The 19,263-nt window shown below is 35.5% G+C and overlaps 1 protein-coding gene across 1 annotated transcript in view; it reads left to right on the forward strand.

Annotated features, from left to right (window-relative positions):
• The window catches only part of MCF2L (MCF.2 cell line derived transforming sequence like), a 1,071,259-nt gene that overhangs the window by 597,038 nt on the left and 454,958 nt on the right, over positions 1–19,263 (forward strand). Inside the window, exon 9 of the mRNA XM_044071884.1 lies at positions 7,546–7,660. Coding sequence (XP_043927819.1) covers positions 7,546–7,660 — 115 coding nt within the window. The remainder of the gene's footprint in view (positions 1–7,545; positions 7,661–19,263) is intronic.

Here is a 19,263-nt window from a genome sequence, read left to right on the forward strand (position 1 = left end):
TAAGGAAGGTTTATGATAGAGTAAGGTGCAAACAAGTTAGTCTGGGTTGGTACAAGAGCAAAGCCAGAAATTATTAAGATGTCTTAATAGTTGTTTCTTAAAGAATGGAAGAGTGGGCAAAGAGGAGATGTCAGATGGAAGATTATTCCATATTTTGCCTACTGAGTTAGAAAAAAGGCAGTTGCCAGCAGAATTAATGGTTTTAGTAATATTAACAAGTAGTTTATCAGAGGAACGTAGTTGTTTCAGGTTAATATAGGGAGTCAAGAGGTTGCTAAGAGCTGGTGTTTTAGAAGGTTGGTATAGAATTTTGTGTGCTATTAAAAGTTGTTGAAAAATGAGTTTGTTAGGGAGTTCCAGCCAGTGTAGTTGTTTTAGGTTTAGACAGTGGTGGGTTCTGAATTGGGATGAGCTGGCAAATCTGGCAATATTGTGATAAGATGTAGTAAGTTTCTTAAGGTTACTTTTAGATAGATTAGTGTAAATAGGGGAAGCATACAGAAGGGTAGAGATAAGATGTGTTTGGGCTAAGGTTGTCCTAGCTTCAGGTGTGAGGAAGGGCTTTATTCTGTACAGGGATCCTATTTTTTTATTAACTGCTTTTATTGTACTGTTGATTTGACAATCATAGTTCAGATTATTATCGATAATAACACCGAGAAGTTTAGTTGTAGAATCAGGAGAAATAATGGTGTTGTCAGTTGCTGTAATAGAGAAGTTTGACAAGGTCGATTTACGCGTAGGTGAAAAGAGTAATAATTTAGTTTTCTTAGGGTTAAGGAGTAGACAGCGATTGGAGAACCACTGTTCAACAGTTGAGAAGGCTGATTGAGTTTGAATCTGGAATTCGGTTTGAGAAGAAGCAGTGCAAATAATGGTGGAATCATCTGCATATTGTATGCAGGTAGTGTTAGGGATAGATGATTGGAGGTTGTTGATAAAGATGGAAAATAGAAGTGGGCCTAGGATAGACCCTTGAGGGACTCCTAAAGAAACAGGCAGGAGAGCAGATAGTGAGTTTTTCCAGAGTACGGCTTGCTGACGGTTTTCTAGATAGGAAGAAAACCAGGTTACGGAAGAGGGATCCAGGGCCAGAGATTTTAGTGTCTGCAGAAGAAGTATATGATTCACCATATCAAAGGCTTTTGATAGGTCTAAGAAAAGAGAAGATGTAAGTTTGTTATTGTTGCGGTTGAAGTTTATGGTATTTGTAAAGGAGAGTAAAGCTGTGGTGGTACTGTGAGCAGGTCTGAAACCATGTTGAGTGTCAGCTAGGAGGCTGTTATAGAGGAGATGGTTGAGTAGTTGTTTATGTATACATTTTTCCATGATTTTAGCTAAGGGGGATAGAAGTGCTATGGGACGATAGTTGGAGAAATCATAAGATTTGCCTCCTTTATGTAGGGGTATAATATGTGATATCTTCCAGACTGTTGGAAAAATACCTTCTTTTATTGATCTGTTTATTAGGATAGAGACAGGGTAAGCAATGGCTTTTGCTGCTAGTTGAAGGAATTCAGCAGGAAGCTTGTCTGCGGAAGGGGTGGTAGGTTTTAGTTTATGGAGAAGAGTTTGTATATAGGAGGTAGATACAGGTTGTAGGTGTAGGGGAGGGATAGTGTTTATTAAGGTATTTGGATGTAGTTGAGAAGTATCTGGAGATAGTTGGTTGGCTAGAGTTTGTATAGAATTGGTGAAGAAGGAATTAAATTAAATTTATACTAAAAGATGGATGGATGGATGGATGGATGGATGGATGGATGGATGGATGGATGGATGGATGGATGGATGGGTGGATGGAGACATAGATAGAAAGATGGATGTACTTTTGGACAGTGATTATATATCCTGATTTCTATCTCATTTTTTATACTTGCCTCATTGTACATAGTCCTACCACAAGATTATATTTTCAGCATTAACTTCTGTTCTTGAAATATTGCCCTACATGGTCTTTCTTTGCTAAAGCCTGGTGAATGCTAATATTTCTAGCATTCAAAAAAGATAGTGATGTTCTCATTACCAGGTATTTAATATTGTTGTCTCTAGTGGAAGAGTTTTGGTTATCTTCCTCCTTAACTATGAGCTTCTTTCCCATGTGATATTAGAGATTATTCAAGACTCCCCATCCATTTCTTTTGCTCTGATTTCCATCTTCTTTTCTTGGTTAATTTATAACTTGCTGGTCCATACATTTTTATGTATACAGTATAGCTGTAATATTAATTTATTTGTTAACTGTGTGGGTCCTTCTTGTCTCTTCTCATTCTTGATATTAGGCTGCAAGGACATATGTTAATTTGCACTTTTTATTCTTAGTTATTGTTTTGGATGTTTTGTGCCTGAGAATGGTGCCTGGACCTGATCACTAAAATGAGAATATTTGACTTTAGGCTGATTTCAGTAAAGTGGGATAACCTTAATTAAAGGCTCTTTTTTTACAGAAAGATAAATAATACTGAACAACATGAGCTGCATTCATTGCAGTAACATTTATCTATCAGAAGTAAATCTAGGTGGATTTCAGAATAAGGTAGTAACACTATTGTTCCACAAGGCAATATGGAGGTGCTTGAGAAGGCAAATACTGTATAGTCTTCTAAAAGATGAATGTAACAAACAGAGCCCCCCCCCCAAAAAAAAAAGGTTTAAGGTATTCAAAACTGGAATGCAGTATATTTATTATAGATATAAATGTTTGGTATGGTGGAGTGGATGGGGCTGCTACAGACGGCACTAGTTTTCAGGCGATACCAACATTTGGGAAAAAATCTCTTTGTGTTTTTAATCATGCAGTTGTTTATTTTTGTCTTCCTACCTTATCCACTTTAGTGTTTGTGAGAGTGGAAATCCTTACCTCTACCCTCACTTAATCCTGTCTCACCATTACCTTGCCATGTATAAAATGAACAAACAAAGTTGGCACTTTACCAATATCCCTTGCTTGGGTTCTCAGCTGTGCCCATTTGGAATATCTACAGTGCTTCAATGTGCATATAAATGTGCATCATGGCAAGCAAGCCAGCTGCTTGCTGTTAGCCCCTGATCAGGTGACCTATTGTAGCACAGTATGTCCATTTGCATACTGACTGCCATTGTTAAGAAGGCCCTGCCCCTGGCAGGTCCATAGTATGTTGTAATTTACTTAAACCTAAGGTACACTGAGCTGTATTGTGCAGTTTTGCTCACAGTGTTTATTGCAGCAAAATTGTCTAATTGTTCTTTCTAAATATCCACAAATTGTTAGTAAATAAACACAAAATATAGGAGTCCTACATACAAAACAATATATCAATACAACTATAACATGAAATGCATAATTACAGTAAGGAACAGTCCTCCAAGAAAGGTTGCCAACATTTATCTCTTGTAAATGTAAAGGCAGTCTGCTACTTTATTCTTGGTATTATGATATAGTAAAACATCGCATATACATCCAATAAAAATAAGTAACTAATCACAAACATTTTAAAACAAACAGACAGATTGCTTTGAGTATTTTAGCATGATCAATTTTGTTTTAGAAATGTACCCAAGTTCACCTAATAACTCAAGCACAGCTTCTAATCTGCTGTTTTGTCATGTTTTACGAACATATTCATTTTATACTATTTTTGGTTCGCATCTTGATTTCACTTCCTTTCTTATGTATAAGTAGCCACTTAATTATCCATCTCTTCAGCTGAGTGTTATTACTCTTATAGTTATCAGTGTCTGATAAATAGTTTTCACACGTGAAACACCATAATGCTTAGATATGAAAATGACATTCTCTTCAGCTCACTGTTTCATTTTTCATTCCTCCTAAGAGGACATGACAAACCAGAAGTAAACGCTCTGCCATCAAGGCTCTGAACCTGATTGCTTAAGCTCCTTTGACTTAGTAATGTGTACATATTACATTTTTTAATTTTATGTGGTGAACTGTTGTCCCTGTAGCTTGTGTGAGTTGGTTGCCATAAAAATAATAGTGCTGCTATGCATCAAAAATCTAAAGGAAGTGAAGAATGGCATATTAGGAATATATACATCAGTACTTTAAAGCTATCATGCCCCCCCCCCCTGAGCCCTCCCCCCCCCCGACACCACCTGCTAATTATATATACCAACTTCAAGATCACACAACACTGGAATAAGGGCAAATTCCATGTCTGATATTTTGATTTTCAGTCTTTTGAGCTTTTTATGTATATATATAGGTTCATAGGTTCATAGGTTCATACTAGGCTATCTGCCCTAGGGCATTTATAAGCCTAGCCAGAATGTGTTTGGCTTCCGCCATCCATTTTAAATTTATTTTGCTATGCCCTTTTTCGAGGTTAGTATACTGTGCCTCTGTCTAACAGTGACACAGAAGTGATACCCGGGGTAAACCTATGATCTCCTCTTGAAGAGAGTCAATGAGGGACTCTGCCTAACCTGGACTGGGATTTTATTCCAGAGTGAAGGGAGCCTCTGGGTTATGAATCTGTCCCTCCAGCATGTCCTATTTATTTCAGTGCTGAGGTTCAAGTCTCTCGAGCGAGTAGCTCGATGGGATTTGGATTTTCTGAGGTGCAGCATGTCCATTAATTCCGGGTTGGACATGGCTTTATACGTCAGGCACAGATCGCCTCTGAACAGGCGGTATGCCACTGAGTAGAGCTGGAGTTTCTTTAACCGGGCAGCATATGGCATCTGTTTGAGCCCTTTGATCATCTTGGTGAGGTACTTTTGGGGTCTTTCCAGTTGCTGCAGGTGTCTGGTAAGGTACATCCCAAAGGGGACATTGTACTCAATTATGGGCCTGATGAGGGATGAGTAAAGAGGCACGATGACCTCCCTGATCTAGATGTGAATCCCTTCATGATTAGGTGGGCTATATAAAATGTTTTTCTAACCACTTTGGCCACGTGGTTGTCAAATAAGAGATTGCTATCAACTTGGGTGCCCAGGTCCCTAATTACTTCTTCTGTACTTAATGGATTACCACCTATGTGGTAATTTGTGGGCACTTTGTTTTTGCCAAAGGGGATGACTATACACTTTTTGGCATTTAGCTTGAGGCCATGGCTCTGGCACCAGTTGTCTGTTTCTATGAGGCCCTTTTGGAGGATGTTTGTGTCGGCTGGAGAGTCGATTATGGCGCCCAGTTTGCAGTCATCTGCGAACTTGGTCAGCCACAGTCCTTCCGTGTTGGCCTGTACCTCCGAGAAATATATACCGAACAAGAGAGGTCCCAGGACTGAGCCTTGTGGGACACCACTTGTAACTGGTTTGGAGTCTGACATGGCTCCAGCAATTCTAACCATGTGGGTTCTGTCCTTGAGCCAGTTTGCAATCCATTTTGTGACATAGGGGTTTATATTTAAGCTGGTGAGCTTATCTATAATACCCGAGTGGGGTATTGTATTGAAGGTTTTTGCGAGGTCCAGGTAGGCTGTGTGGACCACCTTCCCCTCGTCAATGGCCTTGGTGACTGTTTCAAAGAAATCAACCAGGTTTAAGAGGCAGGATCTGCCCTTAACAAAGCCGAACTGGGTAGGATCCAGTGTTTGTAGGTCCCCAATATCTTTATTTATGAGGTCCATGATGATCCTTTCCATAGCTTTGCAGACCAAGCTAGTCAGGCTTATGGGGCGATAGTTTCCAGGATCCGTTGAGGCACCACCTTTATGGAGAGGGACCACTGTTGCTGTATGCCACTCTTTGGGCACATATCCTGTAGTAAGGCTGAGATTGAACAGTAGTTTTATGTTTGGGTTTAGCTCTTCTTGGAGTTCATGTAGGATGCAGCCCGGGACACCATCTGGTCCCATTGATGCTGTGTTTTTTGCTTTCGAGAGGGCGGCTCTTACCTGAGCATCTGAGATGTCAGGGGGGGCAGCACTCTGCTGGGATAGATATTTGCCCTTTTGGTGGGGAGGGGGGGGAGAAGTTTGCGCTGAACCTGTCAGCTAGGATGTTGGCAATGTCTGTGGGTTCGGTGTATTTTTTGTCATATATATATATATATATATGTGTGTGTGTGTGTGTGTGTGTGTGTGTGTGTGTGTGTGTGTGTGTGTGCGCGTGCGTGCATACACACTCATACATAAATAGAGAAAGAGAGATTGTCCTGAAATATTTAACTTTGCCAGTCACAGAAAGAAATATTTTGCTTAAACTATGAATACATGTTTAATCACTTACATTTTTTAGTAGTGTCACCTTTTTCCTGTTAATATGAGATACATAATAATTATATGTGAATTATAAAATCTCTTCTTCTCTTTAAGTCCATCAGATTAACTTCTTGTGATTTTGCTTACTTTTTATCTTCTTCAGTGTAACTTAAAGTTTTTCACTTGTCTTTTTTAGAATGCCTTTTAAGAGATGAGTAGCTCCATTCCACAGCTTCACAGTTAATATTTTTTTTATTTTGCTCAACAAATATAACAACTTCCTCAAGTGTGTGGCATTTTGCAGAACTATTTCAAGTCCGTCAGTAATAGATATTTTGTTTTTGAGGCCTTTAACAAAGACCACCATACATTTTTTTCCCAGTATAGTGTAAAAAAAGTTATTATCAACCCCAATGTGTTTATATCTCACTTTAACACAAAATAGTTCTTAGAACTGATTTAAAAAAATAAATAAATATGTTTTGCAGCTGTGACTCTTGGGAAGGATCATGGTTTGCTAGAGGGTTTCCAGAGTGATTTGGATACTGTCTTCCTCTGTAGAAAAGCAAAGTCCCTCCTGAAAATTTTGAATTTTAGGTAACCAAGTGGTTAGAAAATTGATCACTTTATTGCTCTCCATTCTCTGAGGTACTCTATAGATTTTTAAATTATTTCTCCTTTTACCATACCTAATGTTTTAGTTTGTCCATTAACCTTGTATTTTGTTTAGAAGGAACTCATTCTGTATCCTCTCCTCTGTTAACAAAAGTTGCCATCATTGTCAGTTAATTAATTCTGAATGTGCCTTATTTGAATTCCTTGTTTCTATGCTCTGATTTCAGGAATTGTATTTGATTGTTGAATTTTTTTTGTATCAAGTCAGTTTTACAAAGACATGGATCCATTTTCAATTATATTTCATCCAAAGAAGTAACAACATGCCGAAGCTCCTTTTTAACGCACAGTCCATGCTGAGAGAATAAGAATCCACTCATATCTATGCTGATCCAAACTGAACAGTTGCAGGAAAAATAATTCAATGCCAGAAATCACTAGGTTTAAGAAAACTTCAGTACAGAAGAATTATTAGAATGATGAATCCACTTATTTATTCAAGTAATATCAGACTTTCTTATCAAGGTTTATAAATAGCTAAAACGCATATAAAAAAGCTGCTCAGAAGCCATAGTTTTTGTTATACAGAAGAATTGATTTTTACCCATGGTTACGTTCATCTTGATGGCTGTGCATGAATATAGTTACAGCACAAAATACTATGATCCCAGTTATGGGTGCTTTATTTTCATTAAACATGATAACAAAAACAAACAAAAAAGTCCCATTCCAAACAGCTTTTTGCATTACCTCATTTGACATGCTTCCTTTTTCTGCTTGATTTTAGGTTGCTGGCACAATTGCAGGAAACGGACACTGCCTTTGAAGAGTTCTGGGTGAAGCACCATCTGAAGCTTCAGCAGTGCCTGCAGCTGAGGCATTTTGAACATAAATTTCGAGAGGTAAGAGCAGTGAGAATTCAAAAGAGGTGACAAGTATTGTGTTAGACATCAGGCTTGCAATGCCGAGATTACAGCTGTAGTTGCAGATGAGGAGAAGTATTCTCCTTCCTTATATTCCCATGTGGTGCATTGTTGTAGACATTGCAAATGCACTTTCTGTTTGCTATGCCTGCAGCATATAATGTAGGCCAAACAATTTTAAAAATACTCCTACTTGATCAGTGTGATGCAAAAGTTGGATCAGTGTGCATGAATAAGTACTAGTATCAAATGAGAATATCTTGCTGTTGCATGAAGCAAATCAGAAGAGACAAGATAAACAAAAGTGAGTTTTGGTGTCTTGAAAACTGCAATCATAGTAAACTGTTGCGGACTGTTTCATCTAACAGTAAATTACTAAGAACTGAGAATGAATAGAAACTGCAGGATCTTCAGAAAAAAATCAGAAAATGATATTTGCTTTTTTTTTTGTTTTTTTTTTTCAGAAGAACCACACGACTGAAATTATGAAGTATATAGCTATCAGGAATTGGAGTTGTGTTAAGCTAAGTAAAGAGCTTAGGGGTTGCTCTACAAAGCAACCATAAAACTGAAAACGTGTTAAGAGTTTGGATAATAAAGAACTTTACTATATAAAACTGGTTGCTAAATAGCAGTACAGTACAATCAAATTCTGTATACATACCCTATGGATTTTCTTTCAACATTGCTTTAGTTCAAAAGAAATAATTCCTGCCACAGGCATATCAGTATTAATAATGTCCTCACCATTTACCCAGTGCACTACAGGTGCAGCCAACAGTCCAGCCTTCCAGTATATCATGCATCCCATTAGCTACACTGATAGGTGAACAGTCTACCAGTTTTAGACTAATATGTAATGAACTCCTCACCTGGAGAAGTTAGAATGAAAAAAAAAAGTAATGCTACCAGGATAACCTTCTTACTCAGTTAACAGACTACAAGAAAAATGGCTTGAAAAGCATAGAAAGTTCACCCACGTAATATTACTGCATACAAGAAATATCTCACTAACAAGCATGCTGTAAACGAAAAACAAATGAAATGTCTCATACTTTAGAAATGCTCAAATCTCCCACCCCCAAATCATTCGGGAAAGCTACAGAACAAGTCATCTTTCCCAAATCTTCCCAAAACACAAATACTCTTTTATCACTATGGATTCCAGTAGCATTAAGAGAATCCAAGCTAAATTTACCTGTCCATCTTATCATACATTTCCCACCCACTCTGTTCCTATCCAGTGACATCTTATGCCTTAATTTAATTAAAAAAACCTTTCTGTTTCAAATTTGACTCTTCAAAAAATAAACACGCCAATTAACTCATTCTTAACTCTTTCACTGCAACCTAGACTTTCACTACAACCCAGACTTTCACATGCTTCACCTCAGAATACTTCACTTTGTTGCTAAACTTCTGTCTAAAGCTCTCACATGTATATAGAGTCACCTCCTACATCGAGCCCAAGGTAAAATGCTATAGCTGTTTCTACATTAGTGGGAGCCCTACCAGTATTTATTTATTATACTACAAATATCTTCTACTAAATGATGCTTTTTTTAAGAATATATTCAAGAAAGTCATACATTATACAGATAAGTCTTATCTTCCAGATTTCTATACTTTTGGACTAAATAGAGGGTCAGCAACTTGTCTTCCCTCAGTTGGCTGCCTCATAGGACTTAATCTACTCAGGCAATGTAGCAATGTTATTTATTTATTTATTTTATTTGACAATTGTTAACCAGGTTAGTCTGGCTGGGCAGAAGCCCTTTTTCAGCAGAGACCCAAGGAGAAAAGCTCCAGTATTACATTACTTCGACATTAATTAACAAAGATAGTAGTTACAAAAGAAATAATACAATAAAAACTAGCATTCTTATTACATGGTGGGATTCAGTTTTTACAAAAGACAACAATTGCCTGATACCCACAGAAAGTAAACAATTAGTTGCCTTTTCACTATCTCTGAGAAATGCAAATATTTAGCAAAGATGTAGGCATCACTATTACACATGGACGCATCCTTTGAATACTAAACACCTTCACGGCACTTCACAGAAATACCTGAACCGCCATCAGTGCTGAGACTGTAAAAATGTCATTGCCTAAACCTTTAAGGTCAAAGAAGACTAGGAGTTAGTGGAAGTCAAACATAAGACATACTACTACACCGATAACTGAGAGTCACCAAGCAAAACTTCCCCCAAACCAGGTTCAAATAAACCCTCTACTATTAAAAATGTACTGGTGAGGAGTGACTCCATAGAAGGGGAAGCCTTTATTGGACTAGTGCTGCAGTGTTGTGTGGTTATCAGTATTGATCGCATAGTCAATCAAACAGTCTCTTCTCTCAAAGGCTGGTGAAAAATTAGGTGCTGGAGAGTTGACTTTCAAGTGTCAAGGTCTCTGATGTCACAGGGGTCCACAAGTTGAACAAGTTATGTCTACGAAATGGTGGTGGTTCATGTGGGTATAAATGACCTGGCACTTAAAACCCTGTGGAATATACAGAAAGACATTTCATGAGCAGTCCATGCATATCACAAGTGCAGGAAAGACTCCGGTGTTGGGTGGAATCTTTCCTTATCCAAAAATAATACTCAGTTACAAAGAAAATATGATTGTTTTCTACATTTTGCTGACTAAATTGTGTTATTCAAGAGATATCCAGTATGTGTCAGCTGGGGATTGGTTGCTGCAAAGCCCTGCTTGCTTCTTCAAGGATGACTTGCACCTCTCATTCCAAGACTTATGCATAATGGCTAAAACCATTGCAGCCCCCATACTTTTAGTCAAAGTCCCATAATGGATCTCACACCCTAAAAAAACAAAGCAAATCAAGATCCAGACAATATCAAGGAAAAGTTGCACAACATTAGTATGCTAAATAACAAATTGCTTGACCTTGAGGTCCTCCTGCATCAGCAACACTTTCATGTGTGTATTACTGCTGCATCTTGGTTCAAAAGTACAGAAAGCACTCCATACAAGGGTTTTGAACCTTCTACCTTCCATATTTGTTAGAGGCTGCAATCCCCAAAGCAGATCCCTACAGACCTACAAACAAAATGTTTTGAGATACAAATTGCACAAAGTAAAAAACATATTACAGGACCCTCTCAATGCCTCCTGAAAACCATATTTGATTCCTAAATATACTGAATGAACTTGAAAAGTACAGGAATTCCATCATCCTGGGAGACTTTAACCACCCTTCAATAAACTAGGATACTTATACCAAAATGAGGGAGTCTTTAGTTTCATAAATAAGAACTCTGTGTATCCAAAGAATCAAAGAACCCACTAGAGGAAAAATATTCTTGATCTGGTCCTTAGAAGTGTCTTCCTATATGCACTATACTACTGGTATACCATTCCACACACAAGTCTAACCAATAATTGATGACCTTCTACTTCAAAATACCCAAACCATCAGCTGTACTAACCTCCTGAAATTCTTTTATGAAGTTTCAAAATTCCAGTGTAACTGCAACCCTAAAAATGTTGACATGGTTAGTAAATATTCAGATAAATTCTATACTCACATGGATACATATTTTCACCTGTCAGTTCCTACCAGAGCTAAACAAAATGGGAAGTTTAAGAGCAAAGCAACCTGGTGGTCCGCATGCATAAATAAACAGTATAATAAAATAAAAATGCTTCTTAGAATATATAGGAAAATCTGAAGACCCACAAGTCAAGGCCAACATGAAAAAAATATTGATGGTACTAGAAAATACCATCAGGAAAACAAAGACATCCCATGAACTTAGACTGACATCATAAGCTAAGGATAATTATAAATCCTTCTTTACCTCCATCAAGAAATTAAGAAATAACACCCAGCACTGCTCCAAACTTAATCAGGCTGGACCTACTCAGATCCAGTAGATATAAGAATGATATTAGGTAACAGATTCAGTGCAGATTTCATCCTTGAGATAACTATATAAAATCTACATATTGTAAAGGATTTCAGACTCCTTGTCATCACCACAAAGGTGCTTTTCAAAACAAAAAATGTATTCTCCATGGACCTTGATAACATGCCCAGCTGCCTACTGAACAGAACTGTATAAGTGCTGGTGGACTCACATCGACAGCTATTTAACCTGAGCTTATCTATTGGCTTTGTCCCAGAGGTATGGTGGACAGTAGTGTGGTGAGCTTCATATCCAAGACTATTGAAATGGTCATCACAGACCTGATAAATTATGATATTAAAAATCTTATAAGATCTGATCCCCATAGGTCTGGCTTTGTTGAGGGTAGCGTCTGTCTAATAAATCTAATAAACCTCTTTGCCATAGAAACAAAAAGCTGAGGGCAATGTTCTTGATGTCCACATAGAGTAACTTGATCTTGCCAAAGCATTTGATACTATATCACATTTTAATATAATTAACAAGCTGAGGGACAGACCCACCCATTGAGGGTAGCTGGTGCATTCTCAAAGGACATGAAGGTAACAAGTGGAGTTTCTCGGGGTTCAGTACTAGGACCTTTGCTATTTCTCATATACTTCTTTGATCTCCATATCAATAACAAGGATCTCTGGTCAACCAAGTTTGCACAGATTCTAAATTGGGTGTTATTCTCAGTTCCCCTTCTCACATGTAGAAGCTACAACTTGAATTTACACTTTAAGAGCTGGTGCAGAGAAAATGGGGTAAAACTAAATGTTAAAAAGTGCAATATTCCTACATTTGTCAACAGTTCCTCAACCAAGTTTATTGCATAGAAACACCCCACTCCATTCTAGAATGGAGACTCTGCGAGAGAACTTGAAACATGAGTAGATAATTCACTCTGCTTTAATGGTCATGTTGCAGAAGTGGTTAGGTGATCTTTTTATCTGGCACAGCTGATCATAAAGGGTATCTCATCTATATCCATAGAAGACCTTACTCCTATTGGATTTATCTTACTAGATATATTAGGCAGTTAGACAGACTTCAAAGATTTTTAACAAAAAAGGTCGCAAGCCTAAAGGACCTGAGTAACCAGTGCGTAAGAATAACAAGCAAAATCATTGCTACCTTATTATACTGCCATTAGGATTTACTTTAACAGGCATAAGGGCACTGGTGCATTTGGGGTCAGAAGACATAACGTTTGATACATTTCAGGCACAGAAAGGTTTATGGGAAAAATAGAGAAATGAAAGAGCATATCACCTTGCTGAGAATTTATTTTTCAGAACTTTGGCGTGCAGTTTTAAAGAAATCTATGTAATTCAGCGTTTCGGAAATGGGAAATATATTTATTATTTATTTTATTTGCCATCTGTTAACCGGGTTAGTCCAACTGAGCCATTGGCCCATTTTCAATAGATACCTTAGGAGAAAAGCTCCGGGAATACAAAAAATTTAGAATTTTATCTAAATTTTAGCATAATTTAAAATTAAACCTTTTTCAAAGAGCATGTGATAAAATGCATGACATGAATGTGTGCTAGAAATATATATGCACAATGAAACTTGTATATTTAAAACAATATAATATTGAATGAAAAAAGAAGAACTGCTAGTTATTAGGACCAACTGAAGGCTTACTTTTATTGTGCAGGTAAAAATTGTTTGGTTCAGGAATGCAAAAAAAGAAGATGTACACAATGTGGGATGCAGAGCCATACTTTGTAATAAGTCTGGTCAGATTTTGTAATAATATAACAATAATGTAATAAGTCTAGTCAGATTTAGTTAGAATGTCTGTTGCTGAAAAAAGTTTGGGAACATTGAAAAGAAACTGAGATGGATACAAGGCAATATGTAGATGACATTATTCATGAATAAAGTGAAATTATGTAATTCAGAAATAAAGGGGAAACGATATGACTTAAGATGAAGTAAAAGAGCAGAAAAAAAAGAATAATGGTAGAAATGATTCACATACAAACAGAAAATAGGTGTCATGGGTTGGCAAGTGAAGAAGAGGAAGATGGTGACTCAGACACACAGGAATAACAAGAGCAGAAATAATTTAAATGTATTGAAAGGAGGGTAAGGAGGGAAAAGAAAAAAAAATAAATAGTATTAGAATTCAAGGAAAATTATGCAAAAAAGGGGAAAGGGATGGTTTAGGTATTTTGGGAATAAATGAGACCAGTTTAAGAAATGAAGTGATGGATTTAATAGTTGTTGAGTAGTACAAAAAGAAAACTATGGATGTATTATGTTTAAAGACACAGGTTTTCAGTTTTTTAAAAAAATGAAATTCCATTTTCAGGAGACGAAATTCATGAATTATACCCATGATTTTGTAAAGGTAATTTCCAGTCATTATGGTGATTTCATTAAAACTTTCATCTGTGTCAATATATGTTGAAAAGTAAAGCAGATTTTAGAACATTCAGTAATACAAGCTGGTAATATTATAAATAATAAATATTAGCAGAAATACATGTTGTAGTGAACTGGTCCACTAATCTACATTGCCAAATTCTGTGAAAATGCCATGAACTTTCAATTCTCAGACATTCAGAATCTGGGTCATATTAGTATTTTTTCCTTGAAAAAAAAAAAAAGAAAATCAGTGTTCCTGATTATGTATAAGATGTGTTAAAAGAGAAAAATGAAGCTGTATAGGGAAAAAAGTTATATGGTGAGTAGGATGTGAAACGTATTCTGATTTAGAAGTGTTAATAGAAGATGAAGTAATAGTATTGCTTTTAACAACTGTGATACCAGGAAGGGTAATGTCATGTGACTTGAGAAAAAATTGGAAACTGAATGAGGGTAATAGTAATATACATATATATATATATATATATATATAGAGAGAGAGAGAGAGGGAGGGAGAGAACCAGGTTGGGAAAAAAAGCATTTTTGAAGAATTAAAGTACGTGATAGTATTTATGTTCACTTGTAATGACTGCAAAGTTTAACTGTAAGTTAAAAAAATAAAAAAGATGTAAAGGTGATGAAAGAGGTGATATGATATGGAAACTTGAAAACAGGAAAAAAAGTAGACAGTAGATGCTCAGAATGGGAATCTATAAAATGGACATAAAGTGTGTTATATATTCAAGTGACGTGCAAGTGACGTGTGGGTAGGATGAGTAGATTTTTTTAAATCATAGAGCAGTATAGGTTGTATTAGATAATAATGAGGAAATAAAAGAAGATGGAAAATTAATTAAATGACTTGCATGTGCTTTAAGTAAAAAGAAAGAAATGAAGGAGTGAGGTACTCGACTATGAAAAGAATGTATGGTAATGGAAGTATTGTATGAAAGAACAAACTAGGTAGTATTTAAAAAGAAATATAATCTAAGTTTTTGGAAGAAAAGAGAAGGGTAAAAAAAGAAGTAAAGTGGAATGTGAAAACCTAGTGAAAGAATTTGAGAAAGGAATGGAAGAAAGAAGTAATAGAATAATAAAAATAGAAAAGAAATTGTATGAGAAAAATAAAAAAAACAAATTAAGACAATGTTGTATAGAGAGAAATATTTTAAAGGGAAGAAAGGAAGATGTTTACCCTTTATAGGAAAGGAAATAAAAAGGTAAGATGGATGGAGTGTTAGTAGAGAATCAGGTTGTAAAATGTAAACATGAAAAATTATGCAGATAGTAGAAAATGTGTAGAAACAATGCATAAGAAGGGAAGAGTTGAAAGGGAAATGTAGAAAGTAAAAAGTATTTTGGATAAAACAAAATGTAAATTAGAAGAAAGAATTGAAGTAAAAAAATTGGAAGAGGTATAAAAGGGAGGAGGAATCAGTAATAGGCTTGATGGTTAATTTATAGACATTCTAAGGGGATGAGTACAAAGGAAGAATACGTATTTGTGAAATAATGAATGTTTAGAAGATGGGAATACTTGATGAAATATATAGCAGGGCGATTAAATTTATATGGAAGAAAGATGATAAATATGTTAAGAAATTGAGGTCAATAACACTGGAAAGTAATGATCATAAAGCCTTTATGAAGATAATGTGAAAAAAGGGGATTGTTTTTGAAGAAAAGATATCAGAGGTGTACATAGAATAAATGGGAAGTAAGTAAAGGAATGGTTAGTAAAGTAAGTAATATATACTATTTTAAGGGAAAATAAAGATTTAAGGTTGGTCATGAGGCAATGTAGGATATTTTAGTGGTTTATGAGGTTGAAAAAATGATAAAAATATTAAAGACTGTTATTAGATGTCTTCGGTTAAGGTTATGGTAAATATTTGGTTTGAAAAAATAAAAAGGGTGAAATAGGCATGATCAATTTATGAACATTTGTATGTGCTAGCAATTAGTGTAATACTATAACCATATACTGATGAAATGAGAGATGAGGATGGAGAATGCAAAAAAAGTGTAATAATACTAGTGTGTCTTTTATATGCAGATGATTTAGTTATTGTAACAAAAAATATAGTATGGATGAAGAAAACTGTGAAAAAAAAAGATAAATTGAATATGTTTTACTAGAAATGAGATTAACTTGTTGGGAATCAGGTTTGGTGAAAACTTAAAAATAACAGAACAGTAGAGAGAAATTCTGGATGAAATACAGAAGATGGTGGAAAAATTCTGTTTGTCATTTAGACAATAGATATATATATGTTAAGTACCTATATATTGGGAATGGTTGATAATTGGAGAGTGAACACACACACACACACACACACACACACACACACACACACACACACACACACACACACACACACACACACACACACACACACACACACACACATATGCACAAGACACACACACACACATATATATATATATATATATATATATATATATATATATATATATATATATATGTGTGGTCCCTATTAGATTACTGAAGCTTCAAAACTTGGAACATCATGTGGCCGAGACCATATGATCGAAGTTTTGAAACTTTGAATATTTTGAATGGCGATGAGCGTACAGCATGAAATGGGAAATTTACTGTTTTCCTTAATGTAGTGCGATCTCAGAACTGGTATATTTAATTAGCAAGGGGTGTAGGGAGGGGGTTCAGGGAGCTTACTTTTTTTTTTTAGTTTTGAAGTTTCAAAACTTCGATCATATCATCTTGGCCATGTGATTGAAGTTTTGAAACAGTTATCTGATAGGGACCCATATAGCTACATATATATATATATATATATATATATATATATATATATATATATATATATATATATATATAATGGGAACACTTTATAATCTCGAAATTCTGAAATACCGAATTTCAGAATCTCGAGATCATAAAGCCGAATGTTCTAAATACCAAAATCCCAGAAGCGCAAATTACAAAATCCCAATGTTTGGAGATGTTGAAGTAGCGCTTCGGGTGTTGCAGTGTTTGAATGGAAGTTCAGGTAAGTATGTATGTTTAAGGGTGTTGGTTAGGGGCTTTAGTGTGTGTCAGTGTATGTTGTGACTGTAATGTGTGTGTACAAGGGGAATGTAGGTGTGTGATGGTGTTTTCATGTGTTTGTCTGTGTAGTGCGACCCTGGAGTTAGTATATTTAAGTAGGGGGGTGTGGGGGGTGCAGGGGGGCTTGCCCCCCCTGCTTGTATGTATAGGTTTGTGTGTTTGTGTGTGAAGGGAAGGTATGTGTTTGTGTATTTGTGTGGTGTCTGGTTAGTGTAAGATTCGTGATTTCAAAATTCACGCTTTTGGGATTTCGGTATTTAGAGCTTTCAGCTTTATGGTGTCGAAATTCTGAGATTCGGTATATATATATATATATATATATATATATATATATATATATATATATATATATATAAAATTTGTTTATATGTGTATGTTTCCCCAAAATGAAAAAAAAATACTTGATAGAGATTTTGGGGGGGGGGTGTATTAGGCCTCAGTCCAGTTAGAACTGTAAGTAATAATATAGTAAGAAGGAATGAGGTTTATTTTGTTCTTCAAATCTTGTATATTTGGTGTCTATACACTTCTTTTTTGAGTACTAAAAATATGAATGAAAAATGAAGTAGCTTGATTTGAAAAACACTGTGTGTAAATATTGAGAGATGGAACAAATATAAAGAGAAAGAAAAGAGTGAAAAAGGAGGAGATTGTAGAAAAAGAATATGTTGATAAGATGCAGTTATGGAAATGTAAGATTAATGAAGTTATGGAAATGATATAACTAAAAAATAAACAAAAGATTTAAAGATTTGTATGAAGCTGGAGATTTTTTATTGAGATTATTATGAGATAAGTTGTTTGTAAAAAATTATATGTAATAGCCAGCAATGGAAGACAGAAAATGTAAAGATCGTAAGGAAGAAAAAATGGCAAGGCATTATTTTCTGGATTATAAAAAGAATGGATTTTTTAGATAACAAACAAAAAAAAAACAAGATGAGAATAAGAAAATACGTTGTATAAGTGGGAGGGTTTTTGAAATATAAACTTGGATAAAATATTCTGTGGGAAATATGAAAAAAATATGAATTAAGCTAAGAAGATCTTTAGGAATATTTCCAAGTACAGTAGAGACTTCTTTGGGATATATGCATTTGAAGTAGAATAGGAAGATGAATGATGGTGGTGTGGGTAATTCATGGTCTGTGGGGTATTTCACTTTAACAGTCTATTAAAAAGAATGCCTCAAAGATCAGGCCTTGCCCTACTCCTATTCTCTCTATTTATTAGTAGCTTGCCTTATTCTGTTCCACATACCAAATCATTACTATAATCAGACTATATATTGTCCTAACTTTATCTCATAAACAAATCTCCATACTGGACCAACTCCTCCATGATATGTTTGCAGAGTCATGGATCTAGTTATTTTCAAATGAACTTGAAATAAACACCATTATAACTAAAGTCATGCTTTTTCCTACTTCTAAAATATTGAAAAGAAAAATGTACTCAAAATCATTCTCCATAAAGGATCTGAAGTCTCCACACTGCCTATAGTAAAAAAAAAAATAAGTGAATAAAAGTACCTTGGAATTCTGTGCGATCAATCACTCTCCTTTATCTGCCATGTAAAACTACAATTTAAGACAGTATTAAATAAAGAGCCTTAGCTCTAAATTTCCTTATCCCCAGAATGTAATATGGACTTCATATGTTTTCTCTAAGCTCAACACATAATTCTTCCATACTTAAGAAAACAGAATTTTCCGATTTTGTCATCTTGCTTTTAGGCAGATACATCATTGTACCACCATAGAAAATGCTAAATATCCCCTTGTCATTCTTAAGTCTAACATTATTTAAAACATCTTAATCTATAATAACCTGCAAGCATAATATTGTTCTCCCTGTTGTGTAAACATAAACTCACTATACCATCACTCTTTCAGAAACCGCAAACCCTTACTACTAGTTAGGCCCACTTTAATACTCAAAAAGTAGGTGGAACTTCCTTCTCCATGTCAGCACCCTGTTCATGGATCTTACTACTCAAAGACATGTAAGCAACTTGCTGATCTGATCTTATTCTGTCATCAACTTAAAAAAAAAGTCTCTCAAAAGAATCCGAATGTATGTGTTTTACTGACAATGTTTCAGTGGGTGACCTTATGGCTGATATTATTTTTACACTTGTTATTTTTTTGTAGTTCCCGCCAGTTAACACCCCACACTAAAATAGTTTTGTATAGTAA

Source organism: Protopterus annectens, chromosome 5.part0 (assembly GCF_019279795.1).
Source record: "Protopterus annectens isolate FY-2018-M chromosome 5.part0, PAN1.0, whole genome shotgun sequence".
Classification (NCBI taxonomy): domain Eukaryota; kingdom Metazoa; phylum Chordata; order Ceratodontiformes; family Protopteridae; genus Protopterus; species Protopterus annectens.